We start from the raw sequence: 13,746 nt of genomic DNA, 5'->3' as shown, positions 1-13,746 counted from the left end.
TCAAGCTCATCTTGTTTATTTCCCATGCTTTGCGCATTAGTGTACAGACATTGAAGTCCATTAATCATTCCCCCGTGTCTCTTATTTAAGGATTTTTTCCTCCCACCACTAGGTCTGCGTGCTGTTTGCTCCATTTGGTCTATGACATTTGGATGATCATCTTCATCAATTGATAGGCTCCTACCTTCAGGAGCACTGTCTCCCTCCCCCACATTAGTCAGTTTAAAGCCCTCCTGATGAGGTTTCTGAGATTTTTGGCAAAAACATTTCTCCCAACTGTTGTGAGGTGCAGCCCATCGCTTGCCAGAAGTCCATCTTCAAGAAACTGCAGTCCGTGATCTAAGAATCCAAACCGTTCCTGTTTACAACATCTGCGAAGCCAGCTGTTCACTTCCACTATTTTTCCCTCTCTCCCTGGGCCACGTCGTTCAACTGGGAGGAGAGATGAGATGACAATTTGTGCATTTAGTTGCTTCAATTTCCTGCCGAGAGCCTCGTAGTCTCTTTTGATCTTCTGGAGGCTATTGCTTGCAGTGTTTCCTTTCACTGTTAGCCGCCATCCATCCTCCAACCGCCTCCAGGCACTCACACAGGACCTTCACCGCCTTCACTGGTTCAACCCTAAGCTTGGCTTTCCTCAAAGAATCCTGAGAACTGTAATTTTAAGGGTGCTGGGAATTGTAGCTTGGGGGGTAAACTACAGTTCTCAGGATACTTTGTGGGGAGCCATGACTGTCAAAATGGTACAAATGTGCTTTAAATGTTTGGTGTGGATGTGACTACAGACTTCCATTTTCAGATAAAGCGTGCAGTGTTTTGTGGGTTTTTTAAAAAGAGTTTTCAATGTGAAGTGAAGGAAGAAGATTCTGACTCAGCACATAAAAAATAATACTTTTGCCCTCCTCTATGTAGGGATAATTTCTCAAAATCCAACCAATCTAACAGGTTTACATGTGAAAGTTATATGACAAACCAATTAGGGCAGATTCACCTTTTCCCCCCCGGGAAGCAGTTATGTGTTGGCAGCTAAGTATCACTGTCTTCAGGTCACCAAAGAGTAGAACTCAGTGTTGATTAGAACATATTTTATTAATATACAATCTATGTTTATAAAGTGCCTGCTAGACACTGACATCTACACATGAGAAGATAAGGATAGTTTATTTCTTTCTGGTTGCATTCACATTCTGTCTACGAATGTCAACCACAGACCCACCCCAGTTCACTCCCACTGGATGCCCATCAGCTCACAGCTGACTTGCCAGAGCTTTTTTGCGGTCTCTTTGTTACGAGCCTGAGGAGCAACCCAGGCTGATCTACAGTCACTGTAGAAAGAAAAAAATAAATATTCATTAGGCACTTTGTTAATCATTTGTTAAGCCATTCAAAACCATCAAAGAATCAGAATTCTGATTAAACATTGAGCGTATTTCCCAAATCAATATGATAGCAAATTGGGTTTATGGACAACAGTGGGCTAAGGTTACCCCAGCAGCACAATCCTATACATGTTTACTGAGAAGTAAGTCTCAGACAATTCAATAGGGTTGACAAGCAAGATGAGGAGTAGCCAAACCTATTAACTGAGTGATCACATCAGAGCAAATTCAAACTCCTGAACAAAGGGGATGTTTTCATTGTTTTTGTATGGGGCACTGTCTACTGCACATTGCCTAATTTTTGCAGTCATTGGTGGCTGAGACAGTTGCCACAAAACATGGTGGTTGCCGATAAGAAGACACTATGGCTTTGTTGCAGCTCCCCCCCCCCCCAAACTGAAGCTGCATCTGAATCATTTGAGAGTGAAGGAATTAGTGGCCAGTCCACTGACAGCAAACTGCTTGTCATTTCTCAAGTTACAACAAATAATAATGAATTATTGTTGGTGTTGTTTATTAAATTTATATACTGCCCTTCATCCGAAAAACTCAGGGCAGTTCACAAGATAAAGAAGCTGTCCTGTCCACTGTTGAAAAGGTAAGGGGCAAATTTTGGTATATGACACCCCCCCCCCAATTGACTATGTATGAAAAGGGCGTTTCTTCTGTCTGGATGTTCCTGATAATAGCTTTGTTATTTCTGTATAGCTTCTGTATAGTTCGAAGATGGGATGCTGGTGGCGCTGTGGTCTAAACCACTGAGCCTAGGGCCTAGGACAAATCCCCGCGTTGCTCGGTCCCAGCTCCTGCCAACCTGGCAGTTCGAAAGCACATCAAAGTGCAAGTAGATAAATAGGTACTGCTCCGGCAGGGAAGGTAAATGGCGTTTCTGTGCACTGCTCTGGTTTCGCCAGCAGCGGCTTAGTCATGCTGGCCACATGATCCAGAAAAACTGTCTGCGGACAAATGTCGGCTCCCTCGGCCAGTAAAGTGAGATGAGCATCAAAACCCCAGAGTCGTTCATGACTAGACTTAACTGTCAAGGGTCCTTTACCTTTACCTTTAATAGTTCAAAGGAGCAATTGCACTGTGTCTGCTGTACCAGAGGCAAAGACTTCTCACAACCCATGTCCACACGGCTATTTTTAAGTTAGAGCTATTGCATATGATCTCTTTCTTTTAATGTGCAGTGTGCCATTTTAATATTGCCTTCTGGGTCTGATGTGGGCACCTCTGAGCATTACCACAGAAAACTTTATCCAGATGTGCTGAATCCAGATGTCTGTATTCCAACTGCAAATCACAATCCCAGACCCACCTGAAATATTGCCCACTCACTGACTCCAGTTCCTTTGCCACTGCACTGTAAATACTGGTCTGGGCTCCTTCTTTTGGTGTCTTAAACGTGAAGAGAAACAGCGCTTTACAAATTCCTAACGAATATGAGTAACGCGCCAATTCAGAATCAACCACACCAGGATGTAAAGCATTGACAGTAACTCCAGTGCCTAGAAAAACATAAAGCAGAAACATCAACCAAAATATATGAATCCAAAGGTTCAAAAAGAAAGGAGTAATATTGTTCCCATGTACCCTGTAAGGCAGCTAGTATTGGACCACCCTTTTCACTGTAATGCACACTAAATAATAATAATAATAATAATAATAATAATAATAATAATAATAATAATAATAATTTATTTGTACCCTGCCCATCTGGCTGGATTTCCCCAGCCACTCTGGGCGGCTTCCAACAAAGATGAAAGATACACTAAAATGTCACATATTAAAAACTTCCCTGAACAGGGCTGCCTTCAGATGTCTTCTGAATGTCAGGTAGATGTTTATCGCTTTGACATTTGATGGGAGGGCGTTCCACAGGGCGGGCGCCACAACCGAGAAGGCCCTCTGCCTGGTTCCCTGTAACTTGGCCTCTCGCAGTGAGGGAACCGCCAGAAGGCCCTCGGAGCTGGACCTCAGTGTCCGGGCAGAACGATGGGGGAGGAGACGCTCCTTCAGATATACTGGACCGAGGCCGTTTAGGGCTTTAAAGGTCAGCACCAACACAATACCATTGAAATGCACAGAACCTTGTGCAGCACTCAATTAGTATCGAGGGTTTAACAAAGCCATTTTAAAAACACACAAAAATTATAAACAAGACATTTATAAACAATTATAAATTTATAAACAATTATAAGCAAGCAAAAAGTTAACATCTCTTAAATTGAAATCTGTTATAGCATACTAAATGAATGGTTTACATATTGGGGGTGTGTGTGGAATGAACAGAATGTTAATCTGTCTTGATGGCTGGGGATCTCCCTCTCTCCCTGCAGTCTTGAAGTGCAATGCCCAGCACAGTTTGGGAACTAGCAACACTTATCAGAGCTTGCCATAGGGAGCAAATAAGCACTTCGGAACCAGTTTGAGTTTGAACTGAGAGGAAAGACAGCAGTGAGATGGCTTGGCTGAAACATCCTTGGGGATAAAGAAGCATTTGAGACTGTGGAAAGTGGATTCATAAATCACTGAAAACCCTTAATTTAGATAACATTAGAAGCCACTGGCAATGGCATGGGCAAGATACAATATTAGGACAATTTAGACATCCAACGCCTACAAAATGCATGTCAGGTTAGCCCAATGGCCCCTTTCAATGTGCAATATTTAAAATTCCTCATTGGGAGCAGTGAGAAACATAGAAGTGGTGTGGTGATGCCTAACCTTTTCTCTACCCACAACTCCAAATCATACTTTTAATAGCTTTCCCATAAGGAATTTTAAATGCAGAGTCATTTCATTCTGATGCTTCCATTAAATTTCAACCCAGCTATGGTTACGAGATTGGGGGAGGTTGGGAGCCAGTCAGGCAAGCTCTTTGAATTCAAAGACCAGACAGCCACTGTAGTGCAGTGGCGTAACGTGGGTTGTCAGCACCCGGGGCAAGGCAAGTAATTTGCGCCCCCTAACCTGTGGATTTGCGCCCCCTAACCCATGGATTTGCGCCCCCTAACCCTAACCCCCAGATGTTGCGCCCGGTGCGGCCGGCCCCCCCTGCACCCCCCACGCTACGCCACTGCTGTAGTGCTCTGCTTCACTTCAAAGGAATGAGCTATGTTGAAATTAGCTGCATCTAGGTGACAAAGAAGCAAAAGGACAACAAAGGAGCTGAGAGTTGGAAAGTTGCTTGCGAGTGAGAGGGGAAGTGGGGAGATGCTGCAGCGCCTGGGAGAGAGACATGTTTACCTCTGTGCTGGACTTTGGGGCTCCCAGCAAATAAATGAGGAAGCAAGATCTATGGTGTGCTAATGCTATGAGTCCCTCCATCATATGCTGAGATCGTATGTATGTGTAAATAAAACCATATATCTTAAAGACACCACAGTCTCCACTGACCTCATTCCAAGAAAGCTGAACATTGTGTAAGTGCTGGTATCCCTAGAGTCTCTCACCACTTGGAGATTGGGGTGTCTCTCATGCGTGCAACCTTTCAGTAATCTGTGACTTCCCCCTTCCTCTCACATCCAGGCTTTGGCTATGGGCAACCCTATTATATACGTACATATGAGTGGTTGTGCGCCATTAGCATTTCATTCTTAAAGCTCACCTTGCAATTTACGAGCCAGCTCCCTGGTAAACAGAACATTAGCCAGTTTGCTTTGACAGTATGCCAGGAACTCATTGTAGTATTTCTCTCCCTGCAGGTTCTTGAAGTTTATCCGCCAAAAAGCATGGAGCAGCGAAGACACATTCACTATCCGAGCTGGGGCTGACTCTTTCAAACGGTCCAGCAGCAGGAATGTTAAGAGAAAATGCCCTAAAGGGAGAGGAGATTTACAATTATTTACTAGAGCTTAGGAACGTGGCTGACGCTGTGGTGTAAACTACTGAGCCTTGGGCTTGCCGATCAGAAGGTCGGCAGTTCAAATCCCCGCAACAGGGTGAGCTCCCGTTGCTCGGTCCCTGCTTCTGCCAACCTAGCAGTTCAAAGGCACGTCAAAGTGCAAATAGATAAATAGGTACCGCTCCGGCAGGAAGGTAAACAGCATTTCCGTGCGCTGCTCTGGTTTTGCCAGAAGCGGCTTAGTCATGCTGGCCACATGACCCGGAAAAACTGTCTGCAGTGCAGACAAACGCCGCTCCCTTGGCCTGTAAAGTGAGATGAGCGCCGCAACCCCAAAGTCGTCTGCGACTGGACTTACAGTAACTGTCAGGGGTCCTTTACCTTTACCTTTTTCTAGAGCTTATGGGCACACATATGTATAATGTAAAACTAACCTTTAGAACAAAAATAGTACTCACAATAATATAAACACTTTGTGGTTTTTTTTTAAATCAAACAAAATGACATTAATTTTACTGTACTATAAATCAACTAGAAATAGATAACCAAAAAAATTGGCTGGTTCAAATGAATATATGAAATTCAACCAAGATGGGCACAGTATAAATAATTTAATTAAATCTCCAGGGGACTGTGACTTGGGGCCTGTCCATACTGGAGTTTACAGTGTGTCTATAACTTTTTGCGTTCAAATTTAATTTGTGTAATCCTCATGGTGTTACCCTCAACAACGCCTGTCTCTATGCTTTTCCTGTATAAACTCAGGTTTACAAATACAGGAATAATCTGTGAAATCTGGGGGAAAGAGCAGGGAAGATAAGCAAAGGCAAAGAGAAGCCAGGTAATATATCCATTTATCACATCGATGTCTCTTGATCTTACCAAGGTGATTGACTCCAATATGCATTTCAAAACCATCAGCAGTCTTGGAATAGGGAACCATCATCACCCCTGCATTGTTAATGAGGATATGGAGCTTCTTCTCCTCTACAGGAAATAATGGCCGAGATTGGGTATTAAGCAGAAAATACCAAAGACAAGAAGACTGAGATGTTTTAAGGAGCAAGGCTCTTATCATAACTAGCATTTGGTTACATGGCCACCTATCTGTCATGGACGCTTTATTTGACATTCCTGCTTTCCAGGGGTTGGACTAGATGACCCCCATGATCCCTTTGAACTCTACAATTCTATGATTTAAGGTTACTGTGAATATATATGTTGGGAACAAGGAAGTACAGTATAGTAAATTGATTAAAATAATTAGCAAATACTAAGTGAGGAAATATTAGACTGTGTTACTCAGTCTACAGAAAAACTTTACAGTTTAACCAACGGGACCGACAGGTGGAGGGAATTTAAACTTCTATCAGACAGAGGGTTGATGGTTCTTGCCAAGATCTCCTACTAGTTTAGGTAAATAGTGAGATACCCCCACCTGTTGGGCCATGTGACAGGATAAATAAATAAATGGAAGCACTAGTGGGAAAGAAATGGATTATATGAATGGGCTATTACCTTAGAGTAATTTCCATTGAACATTATATGTATCCTTATTGCTCAAGTGCATACATACCCATTTTGAATGGGTTTTGGCAATTGTAGTAGTCCAACTTCATGGACTATTATTTATTTAACAATTATCTCTAAACCTTTATTGTTAGCTATATAATATACCCTGTGTCCATTCTGAGTGACACATGTTTTGGATAGAACACTACTATCATTAACAGGGTTTATTATATCTAAGGAGCTGAACAGTCATTCCTACACACACATATATATTATTACCCTTTCAGGCAAAATGTAGCATACATGCTTAAACGTGTTTACTCAAAAGCATATCATCCTTTTAATCAGACCTACAAGTAAGAGTGCCCAAGAGTGCAATGAGACAGATTATAAGAATAGCTATTCTGGGTCAAACCTAAGGTCCATCTACCATGTCTCTGACAGTTAACATTGCCAGGTGTTTTATATAAGACATCTCAAAATTCAAATGGAAGCTGTGGAATGATCCATCTCCTGCTTCAAAGTGCCAGAAAGGTTCAAGGGAAAGCTTCCAAGCAAAAGGTTAGCTACTCTTACATGCAAGAACATTGTCATGGAAGGTTTAAAGTGGAGATCGCCAAGCAGGCACAAGGCCTTCTTTGGTGCCCTCAGGCAGGTTCCCTAGACTCTAAGCTTCTATTTAAAAAATTAAGTCTCTAGCCCTCTTAGAAGGAAAGTTATGAAGCAAAATGTGCAGACTCCCTTCTAAGTGATTTCTGTGAAATGAATGAGCTTAGCTGCTCCCACCTGCCAGTGTTTTTAGGCCAATTAGTGAAGTCAATGTGGTGACTGTAAAGGAAGTTGTTTGGACACCAGGCAATAGAAATCCCTGAGGTCATTAAAAGTTTCTGTTTACCCCTCCCCTTTACTGTACTTTTCCTGCTTCTGTCTTATTTTCTAGCAGTTCTTGGAATCTCCATAGGTTGAACTTCTTTTTCCCTAGCAACCAGGATGCCTCTTTTCTGTTGTGGACTCATTCAAGATTAGGTAATAATAATAATAATAAATAATAATAATAATAATAATAATAATAATAATAATAATAATAAATTTTATTTATATCCCGCCCTCCCCAGCTGAAGCCGGGCTCAGGGCAGCTAACAACAATCAAATAATCAAACAGTCAAATAGTCACACAATCTAAAAATATTTCATTATAAAAATTAATTACATCAAATTGATGGCAACCAATTAAGCAAAATTCTGTGCAGGTTGCCAGAGGAGGGAGTCAGGCTGCGCCCTGACCAAAGGCCTGGCGGAACAACTCTGTCTTGCAGGCCCTGCGGAAAGATGTCAGGTCCCGCAGGGCCCTAGTCTCTTGTGACAGAGCATTCCACCAGATTGGAGCCGCAGCCGAGAAGGCCCTGGCTCTAGTTGAGGCCAGCCTAACCTCTCTGAGGCCTGGGACCTTGAGGATGTTATTATTTGCAGACCGTAGGTTTCTCTGTGGGACATACCAGGAGAGGCGGTCCCGTAGGTACGAGGGTCCTAGGCCGTATAGGGCTTTAAAGGTTAAAACCAGCACCTTAAACCTGATCCTGTACTCCACCGGGAGCCAGTGCAGCTGGTATAGTACCGGATGAATGTGATCTCGCAGCGAAGACCCCATAAGGAGTCTCGCCGCGGCATTCTGCACCCGCTGGACTTTCTGGGTCAGTCTCAAGGGCAGCCCCACGTAGAGTGAGTTACAATAATCCAGTCTGGAGGTGACCGTTGCATGGATCACAGTGGCTAGGTCAGGGCGAGAGAGATAAGGGGCCAACTGCTTAGCTTGGCGGAGATGAAAAAATGCCGCCTTTGTTATAGCTGTAATCTGCGCCTCCATAGAGAGGGAGGTATCGAAGATTACACCCAAACTCTTAACGGACGGTGCTGGCACTAATTGCACCCCCGCAAGAGATGGGCGTTGCCGCCTCGATCCCATATCGTCCCGCCCCAGCCAGAGGACCTCTGTCTTCGAAGGATTTAACTTCAACCGGCTCCCACGTAACCATCCAGCCACAGCTTCCAGACATCTGGTCAGTGTGTCTGGGGCCGAGTCAGGATGGCCATCCATCAACAGATAGAGTTGGGTGTCATCAGCATACTGATGGCAACCCAACCCCAAACTCCGGACAAGCTGGGCGAGGGGGCGCATAAAGATGTTAAAAAGCATTGGGGAGAGAATCGCACCCTGAGGCACTCCACACACCAAGGAGTGGCGCGATGACAATTCCCCCCCAAGCGCCACCCTCTGTCCCCGACCAGAGAGAAACGAGCACAGCCATTGAAGGACTGTGCCTTGGATCCCCACGTCGGCAAGGCGGTGGTCCAGGAGTTCGTGATCGACCATGTCAAAGGCTGCTGACAGATCTAGAAGAATCAGCAGCCCCAACCCGCCTCTATCCAGCTGCCTGCAGAGATAATCTGTTAGGGCGACGAGAGCCGTCTCGGTCCCATGACCAGTGCGGAAGTCGGACTGGAATGGATCCAAAGCAGATGTTTCATCCAGAAACCTACCAAGCTGTTCAGCAACCACTCTCTCAATCACCTTACCCAGGAATGGAAGATTCAAGACCGGGCGGTAATTGGATAGATCTGAGGGGTCTAATGATGTTTTCTTTAAGAGCGGACGCACCACCGCCTCCTTCAGTTCCCCTGGGAATATCCCAGTGCCAAGGGACAAATTGATGATATCTCCCAGGGGGGCCCGCACCTCGTCTGGACACGCTCTAATCAGCCATGACGGGCACGGGTCAAGAGGACAGGTGGTGGGCTTTCCAGCTTGGAGGAATCTGTCCACATTGCCTGGAGATATCCGGTCAAAGTGGTCCAATACTGGACCCGAGGACAGTCGAGGGGCCTCCAGTTCCTTTATTGTATCCAAATTGGCAGGGAGGTCATGGCGGAGCAACAGGACCTTCTCCGCAAAAAAGCTCGCAAATGCCTCACAGCTGTGTGTCAGATTGTTATTTAAATTTGGCTGTCCTTCAAGGGACGTTAAAGACCGAATTATACTAAATAATTGCGCCGGGCGAGAGCTAGCAGATGCAATGGAGGCCGAGAAGTAAGACTTCTTAGCGGCCTTCACTGCCATCTCATAGGTTTTCATAAAAACCCTATAAGATGTTCTTGAGGCTCCTTCACGGGCACCCCGCCATACTCGCTCTAGCCGTCTGAGGTCCCGCTTCATTTTCCGAAGCTCCTCGGTAAACCAGGGAGCCCGGTTTCTACGGGGTCGCGGAGGGCGCTTAGGTGCGATCTCATCGATGGCTGCCAGGAGCTGGGTATTCCAGCCCTCAACAAGCTCAGTCAATGAGTCGCCAGGGGGAGCAAGGTCCCGCAAGGCTTGACGGAATCTATCAGGGTCCATCAGCCTCTGCGGGCGAGCCCAAATCGGCTCGCCACCTAAGCAGGGTGGGGGTGGAAAGTCAATCCTGGCTTTCAGAGCGTAGTGATCAGACCATGGCACCTTCATCGAAGGAGACATGATCACATCTATACCGGCGCCAAAGATCAAATCCAGCGTGTGGCCTGCTTGATGTGTGGGGCCCGAAACAAACTGGGAGAGCCCTAGTGTCGCCATGGAAGACACCAGGTCCAGAGCCTGTGAGGAGGGAGTGGCATCAGCGTGGAAGTTGAAGTCTCCCAATACCAATAGGTTAGGGAACTCCAAGGCCCAGCTGGCCACCGCCTCCAGCAGGCCTGACAGGGTGGCTGCTGGTGCGCTAGGTGGCCGGTACACCAGCCAGACAGCCAAGCTCTCCTCGGAGCCCCACACTAGGCCAACACATTCAATGCCGGGGATCGATGGCGATGGTAGAGCCCTGAAAGAACAATCTTCCCGGATTAATACTGCCACCCCTCCCCCCCGGCCCACAGTCTGTGACTGGTGGAGGACGGAGAAACCCGGGGGCGCCATCTCTCGTAAGGTAACAGTTACCCCTTCGCGCACCCACGTCTCCGTCACACAAGCCAGGTCGACTCCCTGCGAGATAAAGAAATCTCGCAGGGTAGCGGTTTTGTTGCCTATAGACCTGGCATTGCACAACACCAGTGAAGGAGGTGAGTAATCCTTGCTCACCCTACCCTCGTCTCTCGGGATGGGGCGCAGATTGGAAGGGGTACGAGCATATCCGTATCTCGATCCCCTTCGCCTATAACATCTGCCCCCACCGCCATACCTCCCTCGCCCCTCCACGGTAGCAATCCCAAGCCTCATACTAACCTCCATTTACAAAATAGAAAACAAAACAACCAAAAACAATTATGCACAAACAAAACCAATCCCCACCCCACTCAATGTCCAACCCCAAAAACAAAACAAGACAGAACAAACAAAAATACATAGATAAAAACCACCATTCACGGTGGTACAACAAAGTAAACAATAAAAACACCTTTAAAACACCTTAAAATATATATAAACATCTTTAACATTTGCTGCAGGAGCACCAGTGTCCTTAAAGCTATTACGGAGGTGAGCCTGGGCCCCGCCCCCTAGGCCAGATGGAATTAGCCTGAGGAGGGAGAGGCCTTCTCCGACACTCACGATGCAGCAGCAGCGATGTCCCAGGCCTCAATGAGGCCTCTTAAGGCTGTGGCGAAGGTGAGCCTGGGCCCCGCCCCCTAGGCTGGATGGAATTAGCCTGAGGAGGGAGAGGCCTTCTCCAACACTCACGATGCAGCAGCAGCGATGTCCCAGGCCTCAATGAGGCCTCTTAAAGCTGTGGCGAAGGTGAGCCTGGGCCCCGCCCCCTAGGCCGGATGGAATTAGCCTGAGGAGGGAGAGGCCTTCTCCAACACTCACGATGCAGCAGCAGCGATGTCCCAGGCCTCAATGAGGCCTCTTAAGGCTGTGGCGAAGGTGAGCCTGGGCCCCGCCCCCTAGGCTGGATGGAATTAGCCTGAGGAGGGAGAGGCCTTCTCCAACACTCACGATGCAGCAGCAGCGATGTCCCAGACCCCAATGAGGCCTCTTAAGGCTGTGGCGAAGGTGAGCCTGGGCCCCGCCCCCTAGGCCGGATGGAATTAGCCTGAGGAGGGAGAGGCCTTCTCCGACACTCACGATGCAGCAGCAGCGATGTCCCAGACCGCAATGAGGCCTCTTAAGGCTGTGGCGAAGGTGAGCCTGGGCCCCGCCCCCTAGGCCGGATGGAATTAGCCTGAGGAGGGAGAGGCCTTCTCCAACACTCACGATGCAGCAGCAGCGATGTCCCAGACCCCAATGAGGCCTCTTAAGGCTGTGGCGAAGGTGAGCCTGGGCCCCGCCCCCTAGGCCGGATGGAATTAGCCTGAGGAGGGAGAGGCCTTCTCCAACACTCACGATGCAGCAGCAGCGATGTCCCAGACCCCAATGAGGCCTCTTAAAGCTGTGGCGAAGGTGAGCCTGGGCCCTGCCCCCTAGGCCGGATGGAATTAGCCTGAGGAGGGAGAGGCCTTCTCCAACACTCACGATGCAGCAGCAGCGATGTCCCAGACCCCAATGAGGCCTCTTAAGGCTGTGGCGAAGGTGAGCCTGGGCCCCGCCCCCTAGGCCGGATGGAATTAGCCTGAGGAGGGAGAGGCCTTCTCCGACACTCACGATGCAGCAGCAGCGATGTCCCAGGCCTCAATGAGGCCTCTTAAAGCTGTGGCGAAGGTGAGCCTGGGCCCCGCCCCCTAGGTACCTGCTAAAAGTTATTTTCTGTAAATACTACACAATAAATGCAGGTTGGTGTTAAATAATTCCCTCCTCAAATGGCAAATACAAAATGTGAAATTTGCAAAAAGGCTCAGGCATGTCTCCTGCTATGCAGAAGCTAATGTCCAAGTACTTATTAAGAATTCACAGCATTGTTAATTTCCAGTATAATGAGATACATTTCTACTTCAGATGTCTCTGTGTTCAGTGGGGGTTATTCCCAGTGTTATAAAATTTTTTAGGTCATATATAAAATAAATAATTTTTGATAACTGTATATATAAACCACACGTCTGAAACCCCATAGACAAGGTCCTGAACAAATTGACCTCAAATATTTCTCTGCAAGGTCAAAGTGAGAAACCTTCTCATTGTCTCTTTCCTCACAAATCCTGTCCTCACAAATCCTGTCTTAAGGGCACATTCAAGATATGAACAGGGTGTGAGCCTGTGACCTAGATTCAGGAATTAAGTAGTTATAATAACAAAAGAGTGGCCAAAACCCAGATAATGCAATCAGGTAACTTGCCAGGAGATAAACAACGCACTCAGGTTTGTTGTAGACCGCCTTTTCTGTGATGTAGGTATGATGTATCTGGGGGGTGGTCTTGGACTCCAGGGCGGGCAATTTAAAATGTCTATATAAGGGCGGACACACCTTAGTTCTGGGTCCTCCTCCTTTCCTGCGAGTGAGGGGAGCACCCTGTTGCAACAGTCAATAAAGATCATGTCAGGAAAAAGCAGCAATGCGACAGCGAACTGCAAGTTGCTGGAATGCAAAACAGGATGTTGATGTTTGGGACTGTACTATTGGAACAAAGGGGCAGTCTATTCACTGTACTGAGCACCGGATGTTAGCTCAGAGTGTCATCTGACCTGTACTGGAAGTACAGGGGTGGAGTTTCTCTCTCTACTGTTGGAGACTGGAGAGTGCAGACCTGTTTCTCTGTACTGCTGCAATGACAGAAATAAAAGCATGTAAATAGATTTCTGTCTGTCTCTTTTCCCCTCCCTGAGGGAAGCAGGGAGGAGGGAGGAGTTGGTGTGTCCCTCTCACGCTGAGTGGGATCGCCGATAATGACCTTGCCTGTATCCTGCCGGGAGACGCAGACGGGAAGGTCAACTAGGATCTCAAGCCGAATGCCTGGAGAATGGCCAGTTACCTCTGACTGCGGCTGAGAATCCGACATCTGGTAGCAGTTGCCGGTGGTTTTGATTCATCGTAAATATGCATGAGAGGTTGATGGATCGTTCGTCATCCTCTGCACCAAGGGAGGAGATAAGTCTGCGTGCTGGGCATCGAGACG

The 13,746-nt window shown here is 47.0% G+C and overlaps 1 protein-coding gene and 1 long non-coding RNA gene across 3 annotated transcripts in view; one reads left to right on the top strand and one right to left on the bottom strand.

Annotated features, from left to right (window-relative positions):
• Positions 1 to 1,070: 1,070 nt before the first annotated feature.
• The window catches only part of LOC308597276 (retinol dehydrogenase 12-like), a 28,442-nt gene continuing 15,766 nt past the window's right edge, over positions 1,071 to 13,746 (bottom strand). For both annotated transcript variants that reach the window (XM_081213111.1, XM_081213110.1), the window contains 4 exons: positions 6,109 to 6,213; positions 4,990 to 5,199; positions 2,698 to 2,887; positions 1,071 to 1,325 (listed from right to left, as the gene is read on the bottom strand). In XM_081213111.1, coding sequence (XP_081069237.1) covers positions 1,223 to 1,325; positions 2,698 to 2,887; positions 4,990 to 5,199; positions 6,109 to 6,213 — 608 coding nt within the window. In that variant the 3' untranslated portion in view covers positions 1,071 to 1,222. The remainder of the gene's footprint in view (positions 1,326 to 2,697; positions 2,888 to 4,989; positions 5,200 to 6,108; positions 6,214 to 13,746) is intronic.
• LOC308597336 lies at positions 6,220 to 12,683 on the top strand. Its single transcript, XR_014012890.1, has 2 exons — positions 6,220 to 7,764; positions 12,422 to 12,683. It is a non-coding gene; the product is annotated as an uncharacterized lncRNA (long non-coding RNA).

The sequence above is a fragment of the Podarcis bocagei genome (genome assembly GCF_964188305.1).
Source record: "Podarcis bocagei genome assembly, chromosome: 1".
Classification (NCBI taxonomy): Eukaryota; Metazoa; Chordata; class Lepidosauria; order Squamata; family Lacertidae; genus Podarcis; species Podarcis bocagei.
The sequence above is the reverse complement of the archived record's forward strand: the minus strand, read 5'-3'. Positions and strand labels throughout refer to the sequence as shown.